This window comes from Harpia harpyja, chromosome 22 (genome assembly GCF_026419915.1).
Source record: "Harpia harpyja isolate bHarHar1 chromosome 22, bHarHar1 primary haplotype, whole genome shotgun sequence".
NCBI lineage: Eukaryota > Metazoa > Chordata > Aves > Accipitriformes > Accipitridae > Harpia > Harpia harpyja.
The window spans coordinates 11,492,008-11,517,808 of record NC_068961.1 but is presented as its reverse complement, the minus strand read 5'-3'; the positions used below and the strand labels follow the sequence as shown (position 1 = coordinate 11,517,808).

The following is a 25,801-nucleotide window of genomic DNA, read 5'->3' as shown; positions in this document are numbered from 1 at the left end:
ATCTTAGCCTAAGAAATTCCTCCTTGCCCCCAAGCTATTTCTGGTGTGGGGAGCAGGAATTAGATAAGACAGCAAGGACATTAAAGCTAGGAAGCTTTAATGTTCACCTCTTCCACTGATAGGCCTTAAGAGTACATTAAAAGTATCATTTAGTACAGTTTCCAAACACCCATGTGTCACCGGGTAGGTAAGCATCATTATCTCTAGGGCAGCCGAGGCAGAGAAGTTAATTGACTTTCCATAAGGTCACACGGCAAATCAATGTCAGAAAAAGGATTAGACTCAACTTCTTTGGTTGGAGAGACAGATGTCTAATCCACTAGACCATGAAGGCCTCTGCCCAGGCAACTGACTTAACTACTAAATCTCGTTTCACTCATGCGTTAATTATATCAGTTTTACCTAGCTCACAGGGTTGCCCTGAAGGTGAATTAGTTAATTGCTATTAGTGAACATTAACCAGTGCTTTGACAATGTGAAATACTGGAAGGTGGAGTCTATTTATGGCAACTCTCTTGAAGGCATGGTGTCTAAGTACATGAAGTTATCTGATCTTGTATTGTGGAACGGATAAATGCATAAAGCTGCTGCCCGCTAGTCACTCGGCTGCAAAAAAACCCCTACTATTTTTAGAGTAAGTAGAGAGTCTAATGAATATTCTGAAAATAATGAGATGCCCTAGCTCATGAGCAGAGGAGAAACAGGCCTGGTGTTTATTCCTGATGAATTTAAGTCGGCTGTGAAGATGGCAAAGGTTGATCACTGTCGATCAAAAAGGGAGCTTGCCAACTGTTTGTGAGAAAACAGCACTAGGTACAATTTATAGCATCCGAAGAAAGTAGTTAACATGGTTTATGTACATCTTCCTTTTTAACAGCTCAAACGGGGTCATGGTGTCTGCTGTGGTCTTTGATAAAGGCAAGTGCACGGGCTATTTCTGTAGCAGGAGGCATGCTCAAATTATTTTTCTCTAAGGCGGCTGGTGAAGTCAGAGTAATGAGGAGACAGTAACTTCACCAATATCCCAGGATCTTATTGCAACACCTAACATTAAGGCAGTCACTGTTCACAAACTATCCATGCACCTGCAGCTGCTGAGAAATTTCTCCAAAGAAAGTATTTTAAGAAAATTCCCCTGATGGTGATGTTTCCCTATAATGCTGGGAAGGCACTGAGGTGAAGGCACCTACAGGGGGTTTCTTGATTTTGTGCTTCCCCCCATCAGCACCTGCGAAGCTGCGGGAGAACTGCAGGTGTGGAGGGAGAACTTCAAAACAGAGTCCTTCTAAACAGACTAATTCTGGTTTAGTAAAATGTGATAAAGAATGTATTCAACCTCTCAAAACCTGCGGGTAAAAGTCTTGTATAAGAATATAATTAAATTAATAATAAATAAAGACAAATGGTAATTTTAGGAGACTTTGAAAAGGGGAAATGGCATTTTGGTAGGTTTTTCTGGGTTGCTCCCAGGGAGAGCTGGAACTGCGGTCTTGTGTAGAGGCAGAGCTTTTCTGTCGCTCAGCTCTATCAGCTGGCCAGAAGAGGCTCCTGAGTCCCTTCCTGAGAGCAGAGACAGGCAGCACAGCTTGTTGACCCTGCTGGGAAGTGTAGTGCCGCCTTTATGAAAGGGCACATGGAGAGAGCCAGGGAGGTCCTCTGTGAAATGCTGAGTGGCCAAGTTCAAGACTAAGCTGTGATTTTGCACATTTCCCTAAGGTTTATCACTGCTTCCTTAGACACCTCCATTGCAATGGACATTGAGTGACTAAAATAAGGCGAAGCTAGGTGAATACTAAAACTGAATATTTCTAAGACATTTGATATATTTTTCTGCTCCCTCCTCCTGCCCCATGTTACCACCAGTTACCAACCACCCCTTTGGTTGGAATTCTTCTGCCCCAATTTTTAGCTGTTTAGAAGGTAGGTCTCCAGACACACTGAAAGAGATGCTTGTGGCAGCGTCAGACAGGCAATCTAGACAACTAGCTTGAACCAGGGGTGTAATTTTACTTAAGTTTAGCTAGTAAAGCATAGGCATCTAGCCTGAACTAATTTTCTGTACAACCCTTAGCATGAGTGGAGGAAGTGGAGACCACCTAATAGTATCGCTGTTATTTGCCTCTAGTTTCCCTGAAATCATGGACACATGACTAGTCGTGGGGCTGCGTTGTTTAAAAAACTTAAATCTTTTAGTTCAGAAGTCCTTAATACACAGACTCCTGACCGAAACACACTCACAAAATCGTACAGATTCACTAGAGCCATGAGGCTCAACTAGACTCCCCCAGATCTGCCCTGGCTCTTAACTGTTCTGGGACATGGAAATGCTCTGTTGCAGAATGAGCACGGTGGTTTTGCCCATATCAAAAGCCTTGCATAGACAGCAAAGCCTTGAAAAATGGACAGGGTGGATCTGTGACATTTTTAGACAGACAAATATGTCACAGTTAGTTGTCTAGACTCCCTTTATAGCCACTGAAAGGAAATAAGTACTTCTGTAGTGAGGTTCATTAGAACTGTTTTTGATACCTGCCTAAGGATGAGATGAATCATATTTTTTAAGTTTAATAAAGTTATATTTTTTCTGCAATACTAGCTCAGATGTAGATAAGTGTATTGTACCTCGGTCAGAGTAACTTAGAAGTCCATTTTTCTCTACATCACTAGTTCAGAAATACATGTCTGTTGTACTTTGTTCAGAAGAAACAGTCACTGCTGTAGATTAGTTAGGTGTTACATATGTTGGTGGTGAGCTTTTGTGTCTCTGCTAGGTACTATTTTAGCTATTTCTGCTGGAAGTCCCTTTTTTCAAAGGTTCTTAATAAAACAGTCAGTAGGGCTCTTCAGTATAGAGACAACTTTACCATTTCTGCAAGCATCTTACATGAGCTGTGCTGTTCCTCCTGCATTGAGTGGAATGGGTTATACAAAAAGATACTTAAGCCTTCTCACAGGTGGTGCAACACAGCCTGTACTCATTTCAGATACGCATGTATAGCAATATAGACACCTCTTTAGTCCAGCATTTTGGGCAGCCAGTGCTGCCAACAGCTTCATCCTTGCATTGAGTCCCACAGTCAAGGTGGAGCAATGCAGCCTGGAGCTCCCAAGGGCAGGAGATTCAGCAAGCATGGTGCGTAAAAGAAAATGCTGTAATAGTCAAGTATTTCAGAGATAAAAGAAGCTTTCTTGGCAGGAATCTACTTTGAAATTAAAACGTAGGGTTCTGGGCCCGGACTGCAAGGTGCGGGTTTCTGCAGCAGCTGTTGTTGTGGGACCGCAGTCTACATCAGAACTTGCAAATGAATATGACCCTAACTTCTCGCTCGTCTGGTAGGTTTCCCATAGAAGTGATACCTTTTAGTATGACAGAAGGGAAAAGGGCCCTTCCTAAAAGCTCCCTAAAATTATCAGATCAGTCAGTTTTTCCTCACCCATTACAATGACACACATTCGGGACTTTCCAGAAAAGGCTGGAGAAACTGTGGTAGTATCCTCTGTAAGCGTGTGCAGTTGCTGTCGTTAATTAACTGTTCAAAGACTTTGTCACGTATACATGGTTACTGTTTGCACTGAGATAATTTTAAAAATACATTAAAACCATGGTGTTTGCTACCGTCCAGTCCTCTGGGTGTGTGATTGCTTTCCTGTGAAGCAGTGCCCAACTCTGGGTCAGTCACCTCCTACTTCTGGTCACCCCCTGTTTAGAAGCCAGTGAGTTTTTCCCCCTTAGGTTCTTAAGAGAGCAAAAAAGGGAGGTCAGAAAGAACAATTGCTCGCCCAGGGCATTTGCCACGTGACCCAAAAAAAAGCTCTTGACTTCCCCATCCATCTCACAGCCAGCACTAACCCCAGGCTGCCAACTCTGCTGACGTGCGGCAGCCGAGGGCTTGGCTCCCTACCAGCCCGGAGCAGCCGCCGCGCGGGCGGGATCGTCCTTAATGAAACCCCTTTTTGTGTCGGTGGGGATGCTTCCCGGGGGCAGCTTTTGTAGCGGCTGCAGAGAGCCCCTCGAGCGGCCGCTGCTGAAAGCCTGCGCACCGCTTGCCCGGGGAGCAACCTCCTCGTCGGGAGGTGGCCGATGTACGGCAGCTTTTTTGGCGGGGGGGGGAAGCTCGACCGGTGGCGTTTTCGAGCTCAAGGAAACAAAAGATCAGGCAGGGGAAGGAGTTGGTGTGGAGATACTCAACAGTGGGGGTTTTATCTGAAAGAGGACTAGACGCGATTGTGGTGGAGCAGCGTGGAGATCCAGGTGCTTTGCTGATGATACCAACATCAGCATGGGTTTACTGCTCTGGAGATTTCAGCCTAAATTTAAGGCTGCGCAACTGCCTGATTACAGGAGAAGAGTGATTCAGTTTGAGTTGTCAGCAGTAGAAAACAACATGCAGACACTCTGTGCTTAATGTGCTTAAGCCTTCAAATGACCCTTGGGTGCAAACCTGCAAAGACATTGCTGGGCTTGTAACACCCAAAAGGCACAGCGAGGCCTTGCGGTTGCCAGCTATGGATCATGGGTTTATGCCACTTGTAAATGGGACAAATGGGTACATACCGCTCCACTGCTTTACAAGCCAGGTTTTTAATGGCTGTTATTTTCTAAGGTGGCTGTTTCCATGGCTTGTAAGCATTTCATAAATGTTTCTGAAATCATTCTCATGATGCTGGTGTGAGGTTGGTAGGTCTCCGCCGCCTGCATTTTGCTGGTGGGGATAAAGGAGGCAAAGAGCGATTATGGTCTCTTCTGAGCAAAGATAGAGTGGTTCATTACCTGCTTTTATTGCCTCTGTCGTTATGGGTCCCAAGGTTCAATTAGAGCTTCCCAGCGCTACTGCAGTACATTAATGACAAAATTACTTGCCTAGGGTTTTTTTGGGGGGGGGGAAGCTGGAAGACAGTGCTGAAACTTGGATTTCAGTTTCCAGTCTGGCAGCTACTTCATGACACCTCCATCTCTGGTGGGCCAGGGAGTCCTCCATCTAAATTGCCGGAGCCGGCATTAGCCTCCTTCCCTACCCAGAGAGCCAGGTTAGCCCGAGCTGTGATCTAGTGCTGCTGCAGTCCCAGCTCAGCAAGTGTCTTCAAAGGAAACAGTGGTTTCATGTTGTCCCCCATGAAGAAACGAGAGGGAAGGAGGAGTGGGAAGAAGGACAGCCTGAAAGGCCTTCTGTTTTTTCCCCCGTTTCCCATCACATCCACTGAAAGTCTCCTCACAGCCAGCCTGTGCTAGCAGCTAGCTGTTTTGCTGAAAGCATCCCAGCCATAAATCTGTTGGCAAAGCTGGGATTCCTCCCTCCTAAATTTGTATTTCTGCAGAGTAAATATATACAGCTGAGCTGATCACTCTCACCCTCTTATAGTCAGGGGAGAGAAGTAGATATTTTTAGGCGCAGGTTAATCTCTTCCTAAAGCAGATGACTAAAATAGGTCAGCTGATGGCTGTCGATAAGGAGATGTTTTACTTGTGCACAGGGAAGATGAGACCGGGAGCACCTTTGGGCCTGGGTCTCCGTGGCTGGAAGGGGCCGGTTGCCAAAGAGGGGACACGCGCCTGAGTGCTGTGGCAGACGGCAGGCAAAATGGCAGTGCCTCTGGTAAGCAACAGCTCACCTCAGAGAGGCTGTTTGTATCCATCACTGAGGTTGGGCCGTCTGAGCCAGCCGCCTCGGGAGGTTTTGTCCCCTTCTCTTAAGTACGGGGCTGCACGGCGTCCCACAGCAGTCATCTGTAATCCAGCTTCTGAGTTTTAGGTGACTGCACCTCCAGCGTAGGGAATAAGTTCTGGTGATTGCAATCTCAGAGCAGTATTAAAGTGTTTGAATAATAATATTTCAGCCTGCTATCTCTACATACCTAGTGATTACACTTTCGCACAGTGTTATTAATGTAGCAGTACTTCTGAGATTTGTAAATGTCTTCATTAAGGGACTGGTTTCAGAAACAAAGGTATATATTTAGTTTTGCAAGTAGTCCCAGTCACTCTTGGCTGGTTTCAGTTCATACTGATTTATAAGTGAGGATGCTTTGAATGGTAAGCTCAGCAGACAGGCTAACTATGATGGGTGAGTTCCTGGTGCCACTCAAGTGGGTGTGAAGAACGCCTGGTGGTTACGATGAGGTCACGCTTTCATTCTGTCATGTTAGATGTGGCCAAAAATACCACATTTGTGAAGGCACCCTCCACAACAAGATCAAATGGAGCATTTTCTAAAATTCACTTCGCATTTCTCAAAAGAAACTCCAGTGATACTCCCGGAGAGCTGATCGCATTAGCTTTGCTGATACTAAGCGGCAGCTTGCAAAATGAGTGGACCACTGCAATCAAGATTGCTTGGAGAGTGAGGTACTATACAAAGTGAGTAATGGTGTCAGTCACACTTTGGTGGATGTTTTTGTTTGCCTTGCAAAAAGTAAATTAAATCTCTATCATCTTCCTCATGACCATGCTGTTTTTTCTAATGAAGCAGTTAATAGAGCTGCCTAATATTGTGATTGCAAATTCAAAGTTCATTAAATATTAGTACAGTGCTCAAATTGGCCGACTGATTTGGAATTATCATATGCCTGGCCTACAAAGACCAACATAGGGTCAAGAAGGTCCCAGGATATTTTGAATTTTTAAATGTCATCCCAGCACATCCTACTGCTCTGTTGATCTAGTCCTCTTGCAGCGGATATTTATACTGGCCATAACAGAAAAAAAGAAAGCATCAGAGGCTGGAATACCAGATTTTGACCCGTTCCATATGAAAAGCAATTGTGTAGCCACCATTAAATGTGGTGTAAAATCAATTCTCAGATTAGTTCTAGATCGAGACAGCTACCACTAAATCTGAAAATAAAGCAAGAAGTTGTGTTATAAATACTGACTGCAATGAGAGGAAGAAATGGGAAGAGGCAAAAGAAGGAAGGTATCACCTGCTCCCTAACGCCAGCTCTCGGTTGAGAGCAGGGACTTTGGGAAGGTGAGCTGGTGCTGCCCGGTACCTCGGAGCACCGGGATGCGTAAGGACCCCGCAGCAGACCCTGTTTAGTCTCCCCTCTCAGTCTGAGAGGTTTGAGGTGCTCTGGGCTGCCCCATGGGAAAACTTGTCGTTTGCTGTTTTTTTTCTCCTTTTCTGAGTGGATCCTGAGGACCTGCTGTCCCAGCTCAATTTGGTGTGCCGTGCCTGGTTTTTAATCCGGGTGCCTCTACTGTCAGGTTTCACAGCAAGGAGTCAGTCCCGGTCGCGGTCCCAGTGGGGTGCATCTGTTCCCCACCCACCGCTCTGATTGCTGCCCCGTGGCCCCATGGGTGAGCAGGACGGAGGAGGGAAGAGCTGATGCCGTCACCGGTGATACTGCCTGCATGGTGGCAACTATGCACGCCTCTTTGAGGGGCATCGCTCAAATTGCCATGCTGTGTCCACAATCATCCTTGAGAGACATTCTGAATTACTTTGCACAGCTCCTAGCTCAGGGCTCTTCTTAAATGCTGCAGTAGCATCCTGTGAAGGTACTGTTTCTGACTGAATTATCAGGACAACTGTTCATTAGTGTTTGTGTTACATTCATCATTGTTATGACTGTGATTTAGCGTACTGGCGTGCAAATAGTCGATTTATTGTATTAAAGCAGTCGGCAGCCTTGCCTATGCTAATCATGAATCACACCTCCAAAATCACAAAGTTGCTTTCAGGCAAAATCATAAGGGGTGGGGTTTTTTTCATTTTCTTTATATTTTTGAGCTCTGCATTGCGTCGCATTTAGAGATTTCCCCCATGAACTGGAACTTCTAAAATTAAGCAGGACCTTCCACCTGTCTATTGCTTTGAAAAGCTGAAGATGGCGGCTTTTACAAAACTATGTGTCTCAAAATGAATTTCACCGGCATCTTCAGGTCTGTATGTCTCACCACCTTGTGGATACAGTCTGTGCTTCCATTTCATTTCCAAGCCATAGATGCTTCTGTCACATTCCTATTCCCACCTTTTCCTGAGGTGATTTATAAATCACATTCTGAAACAGAGTCATTTTGATATAACTTAGGGCTTTATTTTTTTTAGTAATGATCAGTATAGTATATTAGTGTTGCTTAGTAATGAAGTCTCTTGAGACCTGTCTGGCACATTTTTCAGAACATCCCATGCTATTCCCTGCAGAAAGTGACAAGATCAAATAAAACTCTGTATTGGGAAAACATATAAAATACTGCCTATGTTATCAAATTATATTTTTATTTTAAATTCAGGAAGGACAGAAATGATAAATTTTGTAAGACTGAACTTCCTACTGCCCATTTCACAGCCAATGGTGTCCTATTATCTTTTGTCATCAGTTTTCATACAAGAATTGTTCCAAGTCCATGAATAATTTCCTCCTTGGATGTCCTCCATTGTCCTGTCTAGATAATACTGTGCCATTCCAAAAAAAGTTTCATTCTGAGCATTTCGTTTCTATTCACATCTGGAGCAGTGTCCCCCATTCTGAGCTCTCCAGTGCAAGAAAAATATGGACTTTGGGGAGCGAGCCTGGTGCAGGGCCGCAAAGATTATTTAAGGACTGGCACACATCTCTCCTATGAGGAGAGACTGAGAAAGCTGGGACTGGTCAGCCTGGAGAAGAGAGGGCTCAGGGGGACCTAATCCACCTGTATAAACACCTGATGGGAGGGAATGAAGAAGAGGGAGCCAGGCTCTGCTCAGCGGTGCCCACTGACAGAACAAGGGGCACTGGGCATAAGTTAAAAACCATTAACTTCAGCCTGAACACAAGAAAAGCTATGTTTTTATTGTGAGGGTGACCAAGCACTGGAACAGGTTGGCTAGAGAGGTTGTGAAGTCTCCATCTGTGGAGATTTTAAAAACCTGACTGGACATGGTCCTGGAAAACCTGCTTTTGGTGTCCCTTGCTTGAGCAGGGGGTGGGACTGGATGATCTCCAGAGGTGCCTTCCAGCCCCAACCATTCTGTGATTCTGTGTGATGCAAATTTGTAATCTGGTATATTTATACACATTACACTTCTTGTCCGTGGCACATATTTAAAATAATGCATGCTGTTTATCCATATGCTGTAAGCTCATGCCAGTTTAAATGATCAGTCTTAATTCTGATGATTTCAGGTCCCTAAAGTAATTTCCATGACCCTCAAATTCTCCCAAGAACAGCAGAATTCATCACACTATGGCAAAGTCTTCATTTTAGGCTCTTAATCACTGAATATGTGAATACATTTTTCTTAGTATTTAAATTGCTGTTTTACTTTAATAACTTACTGTTACAAAAAGCTATTTCCCCCTAGACCCAGTCCATGCATATTTAGTACCATGTCTTGTTATTTTTATATTTAAAATGACATTTTTTACTAGATCTCCTTTCCACTAGTTCTTCCTATAGAGTGATCTCATTTGTACATCAATTCATTCTTATCAACTCAATTTAATGGGAAATTCCAATTACAGACCTCAAATCTGGGCTCAGTTGCATAGGCACAACCATTGACAGATGCTTTGTAATGGTTTGAAAAGTATTTGTGCACAAACCACAGGAAATCCAGCCTCACTCTTAGAATTCATGCTGGTACATGATAGCTTAGTAGCAGCACTGTTTTACTGCCTGCAGAAGTCTCTGAGACGTTGTAGATCTGGATCTCTGTTAAGTTGTCCAACAGCCTCTAAGTGAGTCAAATACATTAATGGATAGATAAGATAGAAAGATAGGTATTCGTATGCATATCGGATTGTAATTAGAGCTTCTAAAAAAGCTGTCAATTTATGCACATCTTTCATAATCAACAGGCTTTGATGGGGATTAGCAATACTCCCAAGATTAGGCAGTCTGATGGTCCCGTTGCATGTACTAAATATCATGATGATAAAGGCTAAGAATGTAACTGCACAATTGTAATGAATAAAATAGAAAACAAGCCAAAAGTCATCTTTCTACAGTATCTCTTTAAGTTAATCCAGTCTCTGACTAGCATAATTCTGAAAGAAAAGTTTCAGCCATGGTTTGTGGCTAAACGGTTTATTTAATTGTGGAATGCAACTCAAGCTCACAGGGCAGGCACTCATACACACAGTTCCCACATTTCACAGGTTGCCTTCACTTAATTATGCAGGCACTGCTTTTATGGCTTCCTGTGAGGTCTGTCAAAGGGTTTGGGGGGTGTTTTGGGGAAGGATTCTTCTTTCCTAAATTATTTTATGCCTTGTCCTGTCATGCAGATACGAAAACTTGCTGGCAGACATCAGTGGTGATCTTTTTTCATGGGCTATAGCTTCAAAAAATCAGTCCTAGAAATACATCTGGGTCCATGGACTCAAGTTTGGACTCAGCCATCCACATTTAGGTTTATTTGACTTAAGGAGCCAAGAAACACTTTTTTTTTTTTCCCCTGCTTGAGGACTGCTTTTTGAACGTTCCGGAGGATGGTGTACTGCTCACAATGTTTCATTTGCAAATGAAAACAGGGAAAACAGGGCACCCCTCAGTGCCAAGGAGAATGGCGGGGATCCTCCAGGTCTTGCCAACTGGCTGCTCTGCTTTGTGAGACTCTGTCTTAAAAGTATTTCGTCCCTTTGGCTGTGGTCGCTCCCCTGCCCTCTGTTCACTGGCGTAAGAAAGACCATGTTGTCGTGCTTTCCTTGCCAGACATACAAGAGCAGGAAGAGGGGGGGAGAAGAGCAAGGGAGATCTTTACTGTTTTTATATTGTGTGGTGTGTGTTGGATGTTAAAATGTAGAAAAATGGATCTGCTCATCCATAAACAGATATGAGAAGAAATTACTTATTTCATCATTCTGGTAGGTGATAAGCCTGAAGCCATTTATCAAATGTCCACTAGAAATAAATGTCTGTTGTCATTTTCTCACTTTTAATAACATTATACCTCTCTGTAATTTTAGCTGTTCATCTCAACTGCTACCTTTTTTTTCCTTTTTGAAAGAGTGAGCTTAGATGAGAAAGAATAATTTATCAAGGCTTCCCCCTTTCTTTGGTAAACCAGCAAAATGATTTTAAAGAACACCAAAGTAATTATTTGGATTCATAAAAGCAGAAGAAGCCCACTTGCTTAAAGTAGAATAAACACCAAGCAGTCTCACTTGCATTTTCAGTCGCTTTGAATTTGAGTTTGCTTTTACAACAACACCAGCAGCATTCTCCCAGCTTGCTAACCCAAAGCCTCTACTACATTTTTCTACCACCCTTTGGGAGATTCCTTGTCCCCACCCTGTGTGCCATGTAGAGGAGATGAGGGCCATATTCCCTTATCAGCAGTAAACCTTTCTGGTAACTCCAGAAAGCATGGGCTGAAGTTCTTCAGTCCTTCAGCAAGCATGGTTGGTTGGCAACCTACTGGAAGCTTTGCTTAAGTGGAAGAGGTTTTTTTACACAATTTGATACGACAGTGGATAATACCATCTCTCCATTAGCACTTGCTCTATCCCGATAGCAAAATAACATTATTCTAGACTACTCCCATGCTTTCAGCTTTCAATATGACTGTGCCTAATTATACTGCATCGGCTATCAGCAGCAGAGCTGGAGCTTTTGGTAGGCAAGTTTGGGATAATTGGAGTTTGAGGTTTCTGGGAAGACATGGCAGAAGGTTTGCAGTAGGAAGACAACTACCTGCTACAAGTACACAGGTTTATCTACTTGGATGTTTATCTAGATGACCAGAAAAGAGATGCTCAGTGGTTCAGCTGCCACACCAAGGTACATGGGGTGGCTTTTTCCTGTCAGAGCTGTAAGTTTCTCTCAAGGGTACGTATGGACTGAGGGGGTGGCTGTATCGTTTTACATTCACATTCATGTTTTGACATTTTCTCCATTCTTCTCTTTCTCCCAAGGAGGCTTAGACACTCAGAGCCTGGCCTATAGTGAAGAAAGGAAGCACTAAGCCAAAAATCTTATATTACAGATTTTAAAACACAGACCATGTTTTTTTACATTTGAATGGAAGGTAGATGAGGATCATATCCTATATGTGATCCATCACAATAGAGTATCTCTAGACTGGTGTAAATTCATCCTATTCCTAATGTGACAGACTTCTTCTGAGGGGGGGGAAATCACTGCAGGTTGCCTTGGTTTGGATTGGGCTCCGCAGGGACACAGCTGTTACGCTCTTGTGTCTTAAAGCCCGGGCCATAACCATCCTGCTCCTGCACAAGGACCTCTTCTAGCTGGGCTATTCTCCTGTCTCCCGTAGATAGTCTACTCCTGGCCAAGCAGTCGCACAGGTCTCTGTCTTGTAGCCTCGCAATAGATATCGTCCCATGAGAGAGGACCTGCAGGCTGGAGTCCTCCTCCCAGGCAGGGACTGGCCTCAAGCTCTGCTCTTGCCTGCCTGAGTGCTCTCTCTTCTCACCAGCTGCCCTGGGATGGGCAGTCATCCTTCCCTGCTGTGGTTTCGAAAGAAAGAAAGCAGCCTCACAAAGTATTGCTTTGGCATACCTGCAAGAGCTGGGTGGAGTTTTGGCACCTTCTGGTCTCTGTCTGAATTACAAATATCTTTTTACAGGAGGAGGTGCTGGGATTCTCCAGAGTAGGAGCCTCCAACCCTGTACTGGTGCACGTGTTTAAGTACCCAGTAAAGGCTGCAATTCAAAGCAGAGGCACTGATTTATTTTAGGATGCCCAAGGCTAGGCAGAGCAGAGAACTAAAGCATCTGAATACTTGTTAAGCTTTACAGGCCTATGTTCCCGTGTGGTCGCAATTTCAGTGGAATTTGGTTACAGTACTCTCACCGGGAAGCGTCTAGTCAGGCTGAATTATTGTGTTGTTGGCAGAAAACAGGACAAACCCAATTATCCCAGTGCCTGGGATCCTTGCAGTAACACCAAACCGCTGAGGTGGGATGCATCTGGATCATCCCAGCAAGAAGTCCAATGCTTTTTTTGCATAGGAAGTAACACAGGTAAAAATCAAATTCCCTGACAATCCCAAATCTGCCTACACAAATCCAGCTTTCACTGGGGATATCAGCACATGACCAACATATACCAGATAAGCATTTAAAAAGGAGGGCTTTCTGCAGCACCTTTTTAAATGGACCCATCTCCTCCTACTTGCCATGTCCAGATCTGGCTTTGGAATTATTTACAACATGTTGTGAACTTGTAAACATTTCTGAGATGACAAAGTATCTCAGCTCTAAAGGGGAGGTGAAATTCCATCCCTTTTTGTGATGCAAATATTTTGAAATAGGGAAGACATTCCTTCTTAGCCTTTCAAAGCGGATCATGAGATGTAATTACAGTAATTTTACTGCACAGCTACAAATACAAGCACATGGAAGGCGTGTGGGCAGTCCTGCATAGCTGCATGGCTAACAAGGGATGAAGGATTTGTAGCTCCTCAACTTCCAAACCCTGGATCAGCTCCAGCCCTGAATACAGCAGCAACAACTGTCAGATATGTGAGAAAAAAGAGCTCCTCCTGTCATTATCTTTCTATTGACAGTAGTACGTAATTTTTTTCTCAGAAGGTTATCCACTGTTTAATTACCCCACCCCCCAGTTAGGAAATTGTGTCCTGTTCTTCATCTGAATCTGCCTGAAACCATCTTTCAGGCACTGAATTTTTCTCCTCCTTTTGTCAGTAGTACAAGAAATTCACCCTGTTTTTAGATTTCTGTATGCAAGTATCTATACTCAGCGCTTGACTCACATCTCAGCTCCTTGTCAGTGAGCTAAATAAGTTAAGCTCCTTAAGCTTCAAATCATGACTTGTTTTCCAGTCCCTGGAGATACTTGTGAACCCCTTTTGAACTCTCTCCCCCTCTCTGTCCTCATTATTTCCATACCTTTTCTGAGGTGTGGACAACAACGTACGAATGGCCATGAACAGTCAGACCAAAGGTGTATCTAGCCTAGCGTCCCACCTCTGGCAGCACTTCCCACAGATGCCACAGGAAGATTAACAACAGTGAAAGGAAGGTGCTGCTTTCTTCCCTGCTACCTGCTCCAACATCCAAGTGATCTGCAGGTCATTGTGCCACGCACATATGCTCGTCACCCGAACTGGGATCACTTCCCAATTTCTGCTTTGACGTTCCTGGTTGTATGGATCCAGGGACCGCCTTAGCATAGTTCTTGCCATTGCAGTGCCTCAGAAGCTCACGCTGACCCACTGTCTGTGAAATTTTTTAAGTTCTCCATGGAGCTGCAGCTTTCCAAGACAGCTTACTAGCTCTAGCAAACAAAACTTGCAGTCTGATGGAGCCAGTACACACGACCCTTCAAGCTAACCTCTTGCCCTTGACTCTCAAGTCCTTATCTGGAAAGCCACCATGTGTTGCCCCCTGCACAGATTGCATTGAACTAGGATGTGAGTTCGTCCAGAAGGAAACATTCTGCACCCCCAACTTACAAGTTACAGAGCACAGAAGGTGAGATATTAGTATTTGACTTCAGACCACTTCCAACTCTACCTGCTTTTCAACTCCTATTTGGAGAGTAAGCCTTGCTTGCTTTCCAGAAATTTTAGTACAATGGCCTCCAGCCTACTGTAACATGCCTGCAGTAATGTTACCTGAAAGCTTTCAATGATCGAGGTGTTCTAAAACGTGTGAGAGCTACTTAAATTAAATAAAATTTATTTAAATGTGTAGTCGGCTCCTGGATTTTTTGAGACTATGTGCAGAGAAGGCTTAAAAAATAAAACTAGCATTGATGGTCTTTCTAAAAGAAAACTGGGATTCCCTTATACTAGCATAATTACTCCAGGTGTTAGGGCATTAAAAATAACAGCAACATTATAGAGGAAGGAATGAGTTGGCTGTACTGCCACCACCTTTATTTCCTAGGACTTCCAAATGAATGTGAGAGAAATCTTATCACATTTGCATCTCCAGGTGTGCAGGTGTTTCCGCACCCCCACCCATTCTCTCTGGTATGCCCCCCCCCCCCCTCCTGCTCTCCTTCATGCAGTCTCACCCCCAAATCCTATCTCTGCTCCTCAGCATCCCAGGCACAGGCAGACACATGCCAGCTTCCTTCATCTACAGCCGTCGCCTGCATGCAAGAACTACCCCCTCATCCACGCGTCCATATCCCAAAGTCACCGCGCGCACACCAGACCCCGCGCTTGCACACGCTGTCACTTAGTATTTTATCCTGGAGATGGGACGAGACACAGAGGGTCCCCACTGTCCAGCCACTTAAGACGCCCGAGTCTTTTTGAGGGGGGATTTGGGCAAAATGCCTTTTGCAGCTTGCTGGGGTTTAGGAGCTGCCAGCCAGGTGAGTATGGGTCTGAGCTGCTCTTTCCCAAATCGAGTAGTTGTGATGGATTATATTTATACCTCCACTGTTCCAGCCTTTGACAAACCATCCCACACATCTGTTACATTAGAGGCTTCAACCTAATATTTTTTGAGCTGGGCATATGGGAACACGATTATATCATCTTTATTTGTTTTTCTCCATTCACTCTCACTCCTCCATTCTTCCCTCTCCCCACCATTTATCATTTAAGGATCCACTAAAATATTACACAGTGTTTTTTACTCATCCCTGTCTTTTTTCCCCCTTGTCGACAGATGCTTACCCCAACTCTGAAGTGATCTATGTGTGGACTAATAGCACCACAACATCTGTGGTGGTGGCCGAAGACGGCTCACGACTTAACCAGTACCACCTGATGGGACAAACTGTAGGAACTGAAAACATCAGTACCAGCACAGGTAGGGAGAATATTTCCATCCCACGGTTGCTGACAGTTGGAGCGGGAGGGGAGATCCAGAGGCTCCGGCTATTTTGCGAGGAGGCTAGGGAAGCATCTGTGGGACGTGGGGTGCTAGGGAGGTCCTGTGCCGGTTCCTGGCTACTTAGCAGAGGCACCGAAACACTTGGAGTGTTATATACTGGCTCTTAGGTACGTTGCAAGGCTCTTGCTGAAGATGCATCCGGGCTCCCGGTATTTAACAGGAGCGCTGGAGAAGCTGCACGCAGCTTCTTGGCGACCGCCTTTGCTGAGGCTGCCAGCGCTATCGCTGGCTGATTTCCCTGTGGGAAGAACCACCCCGGGAGGCAAACACCACCCACGCATTTGATCCGTCTCAATCATCGCTTTAAAATGATTTGCTTGATGAAACCGCGGGGGGCGGGGAGGGAGCGGAGGGCAGGTGGGGGCCGTGGCGTGGCTCTGCAGCGTGTCCGGGGGGACGACGTGGGCCGGGAGCCGGCGCGAACCCCGAGGATTCCCTTTTCCTCCCGGGCCGCGAGCGGAGGCGGCAGATGTGGCAGCATTAGGGAGGCAAAGAAGCTTTAATCCCAGGCCGGGCACCCACGTGAGCCGTGCCCCCCCGCTTCTCAAGGCTCCCACGCAAGGGCAGCCCTGGGTGCGCATTGGCGGGGGGACTCCCGGGGGGGTCGAGGCCGGGACAGGCGTCACAGGAGTGGGCTCAGCAGGACGGGGGCTTAACCAGGTTACACAATGCACTCGTCTGGAGAGCATTAGTGGCATCCAGCCAGGGAGAGGGGGGGAACAAAACAGCCTGCCGTAAAGGGAAGGGGCATCTCCACTGCCGCTGGTCGCGCGGGGCTTGGGGTGGGGAAAGGGGTCGGCCTGCAGCAACAGGGCTGGGAGCGATTCCCGCTGGCAAACCACGACAGAGTCTTCTGGGGACGTACTGCGTCCCTGGCGAAAAACGGCGGGCTTTGAGCCGCCGGCAGGATTGTAGAGGACAAGGTATAGGTTGAGTTAGGAACCCGTTACTATCCACAGGAAATTTAGGAGACGTGAAAACAGGTAAACGTACACTTGTACACCAAGTTAGCTGGACCGAAACATGAAGGTGCCTAAGGCTTTCTGCTCAAACCGTCCAAACATGGCAAATAAAAACGGGGGGCAGCTGAGCTTGCCGCTTACTCTCCAAGGAGGACACAAAGTGAGGGAAGGCTTGCCTCCGGCAGCGCAGGGGAGCCACTGAACACAACCGCCGTCTCCATCCTATAGAGCTTCACCCCCTCCCTCGCCCGTTTTGGGAGACAAAGCTGTTGCTAAAGCAAAGATCCCTAAAGTCAAGAGAAGCATATAGACAGAGTCAGAGCACGCACCGCTGCAGAAAAAGGATGAGTACACTATCTCCCATTAAAGAGCAAAGACACTTTTTTCCTTACCAGTTTACCATCATAGCCGCGTTGTTTTCTGCAATGAACGGCAACTCCCCTCTCGCCTTCATTGTTGCCAAGAAAAAGATCCAGAGGATGTACTGGGGCATCTCCTACAAACTCGTCCTGCTCCTCAGTGCAAGAAAACCATCCAGCCCAGGCAGTGAGTGCTCCAGCGTGTCAGCTCCAGGCCACTTCCAGTTTGCAGCTTTGCCTGTGAAAGCTCCTTGTACTCCTCAGCCCAAGGAAACAGGGGACTCTTCAGACAAATCCCAAAGTTTCTGCCCGGTAACCACCTCCCTCCTGTATCTTGAGATTTAGGCTAATAAATGCTTGTTTTCCAACGTCAAGATTTTATATTAATGTCCCGGGTTACATCTGGGCTGGCTGGATTCTGATTGCAGGGTGGATCACAAAGAGCAGGACACAGATTGTAACCGGGGATTAGCAAAATACAAAAATCCGATTTTGCACAGGGAAAGCATCAGTCAGCGATGGATTTTCTGGACTTCATCAAGCTCGTAGGAGACCAGTAATCAGGGTTACTTATGAACGACCATCTAAAGCATTTCTTCCTTCTACTGAATTGTTGAACGTGAGAAAGAAAAACCAAATAGCTATTGCACAGATCCAAGTGCTTGGATCTTTTGTGGGTTTTTTGACACACGTCAAACTACACAGCCCTTGCAGTTGCACAGGCAAAATGTTTGTGTATGTCATAGGACGTTTATGCTCTCCTTTCTAGCAGACTTTCTTTTCTAAATGGAAATGCTGGACCTGCACCAGTCCCTTGAGATTCTGCTGATTTTGTAGGCAAGCCGCTAAGTTTGGCTGTCTTCTCAGAAAAAATATCCTGGCACTCCCAATTCACGAACCAATCTTGAAATTGGGAACATTTTAGCCATGCCACAGAAAATAGCTCTGACATGTGCCACCTGTTTGTTGTTTTTTTTCTTTGTGCTAACATCCCCAAATGTCATCCCCCCCAAAGAGAAGTTATTTGACTACTCACACTGCTTCCAACAGCCCCAACATCTGTTATGTCCTGGTGGTACAAGTGCTGAAAACAATCAGATACGGGATTTGGGTCCAAGTGGATCTTGCTGCTTTCCACAAATGGTTGCCCAGTTCTGTTCCCCATACCCAGAATCTCTCATTGCTAACTTAGGATCTGCAGTGCCACAAAACAAAACAAAAACCCACTCTTTTATCTTCTGCCAGCTGGAGCCTGAGCTTTGAAATATCCAAAGCCTAAATAATAAAAGAAGCATTCAACCCCTCATTTTGCACGAAATAATTCTGATTTTTTCCTTGAGATGAATCTTTCCCCTGCATCACTGTAAAAAGGACACGCTTTTCTCATGAGCCAAAATATTCTGGATGTCAGCATGGTGAGGGATGCGGCATCACAGACCTAATGTCAGGATCTTGCCAGAACAGCTGTTGATACACCTGAGTCCAGGTATATCCAGTAAACAAATGAGCCTGGGGGCTGGTCCAGCCTCATTAAAATACTCTATTGAATCCCAGCATAATGGCAATGGAAGAATGCATGTAAGGTCCTGGAAAATTTGTAAGCATGATCTCCAGAACTCCGTCATCTAGACACCCCAAAAAATCCTATAGCAGCTTTTAAAGCATTAAAAAACCCCTTAAGACCAACAGCAGCACAGTAGCATAGCTCTGTGAAGAAATGCAGCCATTCCCGCTCTAGGGCTTTTCATTAGTGCTAAATTTGTTATTAAAATTGTTTTGTGCACTGATGAGTGGACTCCATCAGGAACAGGATTCTCTTTTAAGTGCTGCCTAAACCTATAACAAAAATTAGCTCTTGCTCAAGAAAGCTTATGGTCTAAGGATAAACAGTGGCCTTACAGAAGTAAAAGGGAGCTTTGCCACTCCAACAGACCCAGGATTTTGTTCTATATAAACAAAAGGCCAACTCAGGCAGCTTTTAGCTTTACTTTAAGCAGTGGTCCCAGGGCTTTAAAAACCAAGCTGTGGGGTTTTCTTAAGCCCTAAGTCTGCTGGAGAAAGCATTCCTAGTATAGGCATTTTTGAAAGGGACAGCATGGGAAACCGGAGAAGATATTGATTGGATGAAGAGCAAGTACAAAATCAAAGTGATATCATTATTTCAGTGGAGACAAGAGCTTTGATAGGTTAAAGAAAATGATAAGGAAAAATCAGCTGTGGAGGGCCATCAAACTGTAGGCATTCATTTTCTGCATTTTAAAAAGGGATCCTGTTGCTCTGCTGAAGCCATGTAGATGTTTTTTCATTCTGGCTCCAAAAGCATACTGTCAAAATCAATAATGCACATCGTCACTCTTTAGCGAGCAGGGAAACTGTGACTCAAACACATCCCAGTGCAGTAGCAACTCAGATTACAGGCGCATAGACCTGCTGCTCCTGGCATATTTTATGGGTAATCCACAAACTAAATGGTTCTAAATAAAGAGCAAGTGGGGTTCCTCCTGAGACCACATCCCTGGTTCAAAATGACAATAAATGGAAGTGAATTAGACGCTGCTTCACAGGGTTTTTCTCCCCAGTTTCACCACATTCCCTGTCCATCTCCACATCCCCCTTCAGGGAACTGTTTTGCCAGAAAATCAGACTCCAGAAGAAAGTCATAAAGGTTGAGGCAGGCTGTCAGGTAAGGTATTTCTGTGCTACTCCAGTCTTTCTGTCTAAAATCCTCAGCACGAACAAGGTCTGTACACTTCATCCAGAATAACAGAGCTCCTCTAGCATAACATATCAGTGCAGCTATACCTGCAAAAGCCCTTTCACTGTAGACCTGTTCTCTGCTAATTAGCCATATTGTCACTTAGAAATAATCTGCCAAATCTAACTGCTTAGCAATGCTGGCCACAGCTCAGCTCGGGCTATTCACTCAAGGCAGAATCAGTCTGTTACAGATTTTCCTTTTGTGGCTGGTCTACAGAGACTAACAGTCAAGTCTTCCAACAGAGATTATAGCTATATTTGTTTTGTTCTTGGAGGACAATATATATTTCAGAACAGGCATTACTCTGATTCATCAGTACCCAGCTGAATGATGCATGCTTTTAAATTAATTTGATATCAATGTGAGTGGAGATGTTAGGGCTTGAAGGGGTTGGTTGTTTTTTATTCTTACATTTTGTTTTTACTCTTATTTTTCCTAGGCAAATAGTAGCCTGTTTATAGCTAGCAAGATTTTGGCTTTGGGGAGCAGTTACCATCATAGCCTTCAGTAACAACTATATGGTTTTCCAGGAACAGTCTGAAAGAACCAGTTGAGTTTTGATTTTTTCTGAAACATTAGGGAAGGTGACAGCTGGTCTGTCGATTTTAGAGTGCATTTTTTTAGGCTTTTATTGAAATTCAGAGGACCTGACAAAAGACAGATTAAGGCAATGCTGTGAATTTGGCATATAAAAAAGACATGGAATTTAGCACTGCTGTGGCAGCTTTCAGTGAATTCTCCATGCAGGCAGTACAATATTCATTGCAGAAGTGAACAAGACATGGCACAATGTCTATCCGGAAACAGATTATCTTTCCAAGGGCTAAGGTGTACCAAATTCTAAGCAAACTGCATGCACTAGAGGGACTTTTTTTTTTCTGGAGGAGCAATCTGATGGGTTTGGGTACTCAGATCAATAAGACATCCCAGGATCCATGTGCAAAGCTGCAATTTTGGCAGCACTGACACTGGGACAGGCAGTCCCCAAAGTGTGGTGCAGAAGGAATGTCTGGACCTGTTCTCATTCTTGAAAACTGATGGCTTGGCAATAACAGTTGCCCTAATGAGGTTAACTCCTGCTGCTAAATCAGGTTTCTAAGAGTAGATGGCCTTAATTGTTACTCTGGTAAGACAGTTTGTAGAACTGAGTCAAAACCAGGCAGGACTGAGGCAGTACCAGCAACCTGGATTTTTTAAGCCTGTGAATATCAAGACATCCCAGGTGTATAAAAGGACTGCAGCTTTTCAGTGCAGTAGGAGTAGTCAGTCGTCTTCTGCTTTTAGGGACTGAATGTGAAGACTAGCAGGATCTAGCAGCACCTCTGTCTCAAGTCTTGGTTTTCCACAGCGCAGAATCCCAGACATTTTTCATGCAATTAAGAGTGGCTGAATGGTATCCTCCAATAGGGAGGGGGAGGGTGGAGTTGGCCTGCTTAAGTCCCTAAATCAGTAAGCCTCCCTTATTTTACCCACATGCACATTTTTTCTCCTTCTAGGTGAATATACTATTATGACAGCCCATTTTCATCTGAAAAGAAAAATCGGTTATTTTGTCATCCAGACGTACCTTCCTTGCATTATGACTGTGATCTTATCACAAGTGTCATTTTGGCTAAACAGAGAATCTGTCCCTGCTAGGACTGTCTTTGGTGAGTATCCCACTTTCTCCCAGCATGCGGGAAGGATCGGTCTGGCTTGTGGAAGTGTTTTGCTGTAACAAAACCACAGTGCACTAATGCTTATTTCTGCTTGAGATGCTCTAGACGTTCCCTTGTTCTCTTCCAGTTTAAACTCAAAACCCATTTAAAAACACTGTCTGGGCTTTTTTGGTAAAGTTATGAAAGAAATTGCTCAAGAATCAATTATATGAAGGTTAAGGACAGAAGATAGAAGAACTAGATTGGTGCGATTTGTGGGTTTTTTTCCCACTCAGCTAAAATACTGGATGGCTTAGAACAAAAAAGCATACATATTATCATATTTAGTGTATACTCTAGCTAAGCATTTGAAACAGATTTCACTTCAAGACATTTTGTTTATCTCTGTTTTAAGATGTTTATCTGGGAAAACCATGTAGAGGTTAATTACTGACAATTATCTCCATTACCATCAAACAAATTAATATGATTTTGCATTTAGAAAACATATATTTACTACAGAAGTTGTCATGGAAAAATCCTTCGGGGTCTCTTAAATTACTCTATTTATCACTAAAAGATTGCAGAAAATACACACAGTCTTAAGTGAAGGTTGATGAAATACAAAATTTTCCCTAGATGAAAAATGAGGGGAGCGGGAACGGTTTATTATGTAAAACTTCATTCAGCTGTTCTTAAAAGGGTCATTCCTCCGTACAAACCTACTGAAATCAGTTGGCAGCTTTGACCAAAAATCAGTTCAGCAAGTTGTATGGGGAGAATACAGGTACCAGCACCACGTTGCTGACCAGTGGTACCCATTCTAGGTTTACAAAGCTGTAACTGAGAGCTGAATTTTGTTCTACTGGGGGCATCCTCCCCAGAGGGAAGTAGTGGCAGCTCTGTCATTTACTGGCCTATGGGAAAGGAGGAGCTACAGCCAAGGAAATCAATAACATCCAACAATTTCATACATAAAATCTCCATGTAAGAAAATAAAATCTGTAATCCCACTTTATTCTGACAGTTACTGCTAAACAGGTTGCTCACTGATTTTATAATGTACCCCTTAATGAGGGATGCTTTATACATGCCATGCATCAGTATACAGGGATAAAATACCAGTAAGGTTCTGGTTTATGTAACAGCTGGGTTTGCATTACCCCTAAAAATACTTATTTAAATATGCTGTAACTAGAGATAACCAGAACACCACAGAAGTAAACACCTGAGGGTGGAGGCTTTCATTTTTTCTTGGAGAGCAAAGTATCTTACTCTTTCAGACCATAATATGCCAATGCTAACTGACTTCATGTGGCCTTCTTAGCTGTCCTGCTGAATTGGGGCCTGCTTGTAAGTCGTTAGGGATCTTGTAAGGACTACCAAACTGACCTCTGTCTCTTTTTTTTTCCTTCTTTACAGGAGTAACAACAGTCCTCACCATGACCACCTTAAGTATCAGTGCCCGTAACTCTTTGCCAAAAGTGGCCTATGCTACTGCAATGGACTGGTTTATAGCTGTCTGCTATGCCTTTGTATTTTCTGCATTGATTGAATTTGCAACAGTCAACTATTTCACCAAGAGGAGTTGGGCATGGGATGGCAAAAAAGCCCTGGAAGCTGCTAAAATCAAGGTGCTTACCTTACATTTTTTAAATACCTAGAATAAAAAGCAGGTACTCAGCACAGTTCAAATAACTGAATGGACAATTTTCAGCTTCTTTGTGAAAAAGGTATTTAATTACCTCATGGCATACTTTCACCTTCCTATAGAGGAAAATTTTCAAGGAAATATGCTGCCATCTCTTCACGGAGATAAACTATCATTCTTTACCATCTATATGAAGAGGAGTGTTTTCAGAAGGTTATATGGCATTGAGTACACATGGCATGGGATTTCAGTGACCAAACTTCTGATAATAGCAGACATATACTATGAAACATATCTTGGCAGAGCACTCCCTATGTGCTCTCCCAAATAAATGACAAAGCTCACATTGAGCTCCGTGAGTCAGGGTCCAACCACAGTATCCCCAATAAAAAAGAGACAAAATAGCGGCTCTGTGAAAAAACGAACTTTTGGGTTTCACGCTGAAATGAAAATTTTGGAATAGGACTGACTCTTAGCAAATGATCTCCTAGAGAGAGCTTGTACCCGCAGGCATCCCGAAAGAGCAGTACAAAGAGGGCAAGCTGGCAGGGGCAGTGAGCCCTGCACCACACTCCTTGCTGCAGCCAGGAAGGTGAGGTTCATGTCTTGGCAGCTGCCCGCAGGGCAGCAACCTCTGCAGGTGCAGGACGGCATCGCCCTGACAAAAGAAGATGCTAATACACACGCCAGGTGGGATCCGGGTCCGGCTGGCTGCTCTTAGCTTTCTCTGGCATCAAGGAAAGTTTAAGCTGAGTAAGGGCTATAAAGTCAAGGCAGAAACAGCTGTTTAGTAGTCAAAGTTGGAATAGCCAATAGGCATTTGTTAGCATGATTGATTACGGTACTTAGATTTTTGGGTTAATATCTTGAGAACGTGTTTCCACTTTGTTCCTGCAGTCTAATGTTTTGTTCTTTACACTGCAGAAAAAAGAGCACCAATTGCTAGGAAATAAATCAACTAATACTTACAGCACTGGGAAGATGACCCCGGCACCAAACATGCCAAAGGACTCGGCCCCATCCGTCATCTCAAACGCTGCATCTGCTCCAGTGAAGTCTGCAGAAGAAAAGCCTGCTGAAAGCAAAAAGACTTACAACAGCATCAGTAAGATTGACAAAATGTCCCGGATAATTTTTCCAGTGCTGTTTGGAACTTTTAACTTAGTTTATTGGGCCACATATTTGAATAGGGAGCCTGTTATTAAAGGTGCCAATTCTCCAAAATAAACTGAAGGACTCTAAAGCCACATGTGAGCCATACTTACAAAGCAGATGCTACCAAGGAAAATTTGAGATCCAGATGACTTTCTACATTTGGGCAATATTCTTCAGGAAGTTTTTTGCATGTTTAATAATATGTACAAATAATATTGCCTTGATTGTTTCTACATGTAACCTCAGATGTTTCAGAGACGATTATATTACTTACAGCAACAGATCTTTATAAAAGATCAGAAGACATTGAACATGGCTTCTTTGCTGCTGAGTATCTTGCATTGATAGTTTACAAATAAAATAAGTTATATTTTTTAACTGTTCAAGTGTACTACATATCGTGGTTTTTATACTTCAGGTGTACAGTCATACAAATATAGGCTTAACCTATATTTTACAGAAGAGCTCCACTATTGTCATCTGATAAGTTACTGAGTAACGCCAGTTGTAAATGTGCCAAATTATTAAGTGTAGGGCTATGTTTGAGCACCTTTACTGGTTATAGGTAGTGTATTACTCCACAGAAAAAACTGCTCAGCCCAATTTTCATTGGAGGTTAATACAATGCAGTAAATCCTAATGGGGCTATGCTGATTTTCACTGCTTGAGCCTCTAGCTTGCAGTGAAATAACATAGGGAGCAGGATGCTACTTGTGTAAATAAAGGTGGTGGAATCTTGCCCTTAAAAAAAATATGAAGTTAGTTTGGATTTTGCATTCCAAGGAATTTTCTCGAATGATTCTCAGTATTTACTCCAAAAATTAGAGATATATTGCATGAAATTAACATAGATTAGGAACATACTTGTGCAAATAAAACTTTTAACAACAGCAGTAGACATTTTTATTAGGGTAAAGTAAATGATGTTTGGCCATTTTCCCAAGAAGAAGATTGCATTATATTAGCAGAGATTAACAGTAAAGAATTACAGTAAATCTGCGCTAATTATTGTTTCCCACAGTGAAAACCAATCAGCCAACACCAAGAAGTGTGATCATAAAAAAAGATGTGCTTCATGACAGCAAGGTGTTTCAGTGACAATATTGACAGAAAGGTCTTTGTACTGTCCATCTGAAACTTTTCTATAAAACGCCTTGCTGCTGCCAATGTGTTTTGCTTTTACAATGAATGAGAAAATGCAATCTGAGTTTTCAGCTCTTTCCTCCTTGGCATCCTTTCCTTGTTCCAGAAGCTTTTGTAATTTAATCTTAATGTTTAAATAAAAAACACATTCAACATTTGATTGCAAAATGTCATTCTTATACTGGTTATCCTTTTAGAGAGACCAAAAAATCACAAGAGCTGGAAGAATTAATTGGAAAGCACACACTCAATCACATGTGTGCACGTGACGCATCCTCACTGTTGCCCAGAAAGGTACATACTGAGTGAAGACAGTGAATCGAGACGTTTCAGAATTAGGTGCTATCTTGCTATGGAGCATCAGCCCTATGTTCTGT

At 43.9% G+C, this 25,801-nt stretch overlaps 2 protein-coding genes across 4 annotated transcripts in view; one reads left to right on the top strand and one right to left on the bottom strand.

Annotated features, from left to right (window-relative positions):
• GABRB3 (gamma-aminobutyric acid type A receptor subunit beta3) overlaps nucleotides 1-17,361 on the bottom strand; it is a 194,666-nt gene extending 177,305 nt beyond the window's left edge. The window contains exon 1 of the mRNA XM_052773769.1: nucleotides 17,114-17,361. Coding sequence (XP_052629729.1) covers nucleotides 17,114-17,214 — 101 coding nt within the window. The 5' untranslated portion in view covers nucleotides 17,215-17,361. The remainder of the gene's footprint in view (nucleotides 1-17,113) is intronic.
• GABRA5 (gamma-aminobutyric acid type A receptor subunit alpha5) overlaps nucleotides 1-25,579 on the top strand; it is a 59,930-nt gene extending 34,351 nt beyond the window's left edge. For all 3 annotated transcript variants that reach the window (XM_052773772.1, XM_052773773.1, XM_052773771.1), the window contains exons 7-10: nucleotides 15,532-15,675; nucleotides 21,335-21,487; nucleotides 22,898-23,109; nucleotides 24,051-25,579. In XM_052773772.1, the coding sequence (XP_052629732.1) occupies nucleotides 15,532-15,675; nucleotides 21,335-21,487; nucleotides 22,898-23,109; nucleotides 24,051-24,353 (812 nt within the window). In that variant the 3' untranslated portion in view covers nucleotides 24,354-25,579. The remainder of the gene's footprint in view (nucleotides 1-15,531; nucleotides 15,676-21,334; nucleotides 21,488-22,897; nucleotides 23,110-24,050) is intronic.
• Nucleotides 25,580-25,801: the final 222 nt, after the last annotated feature.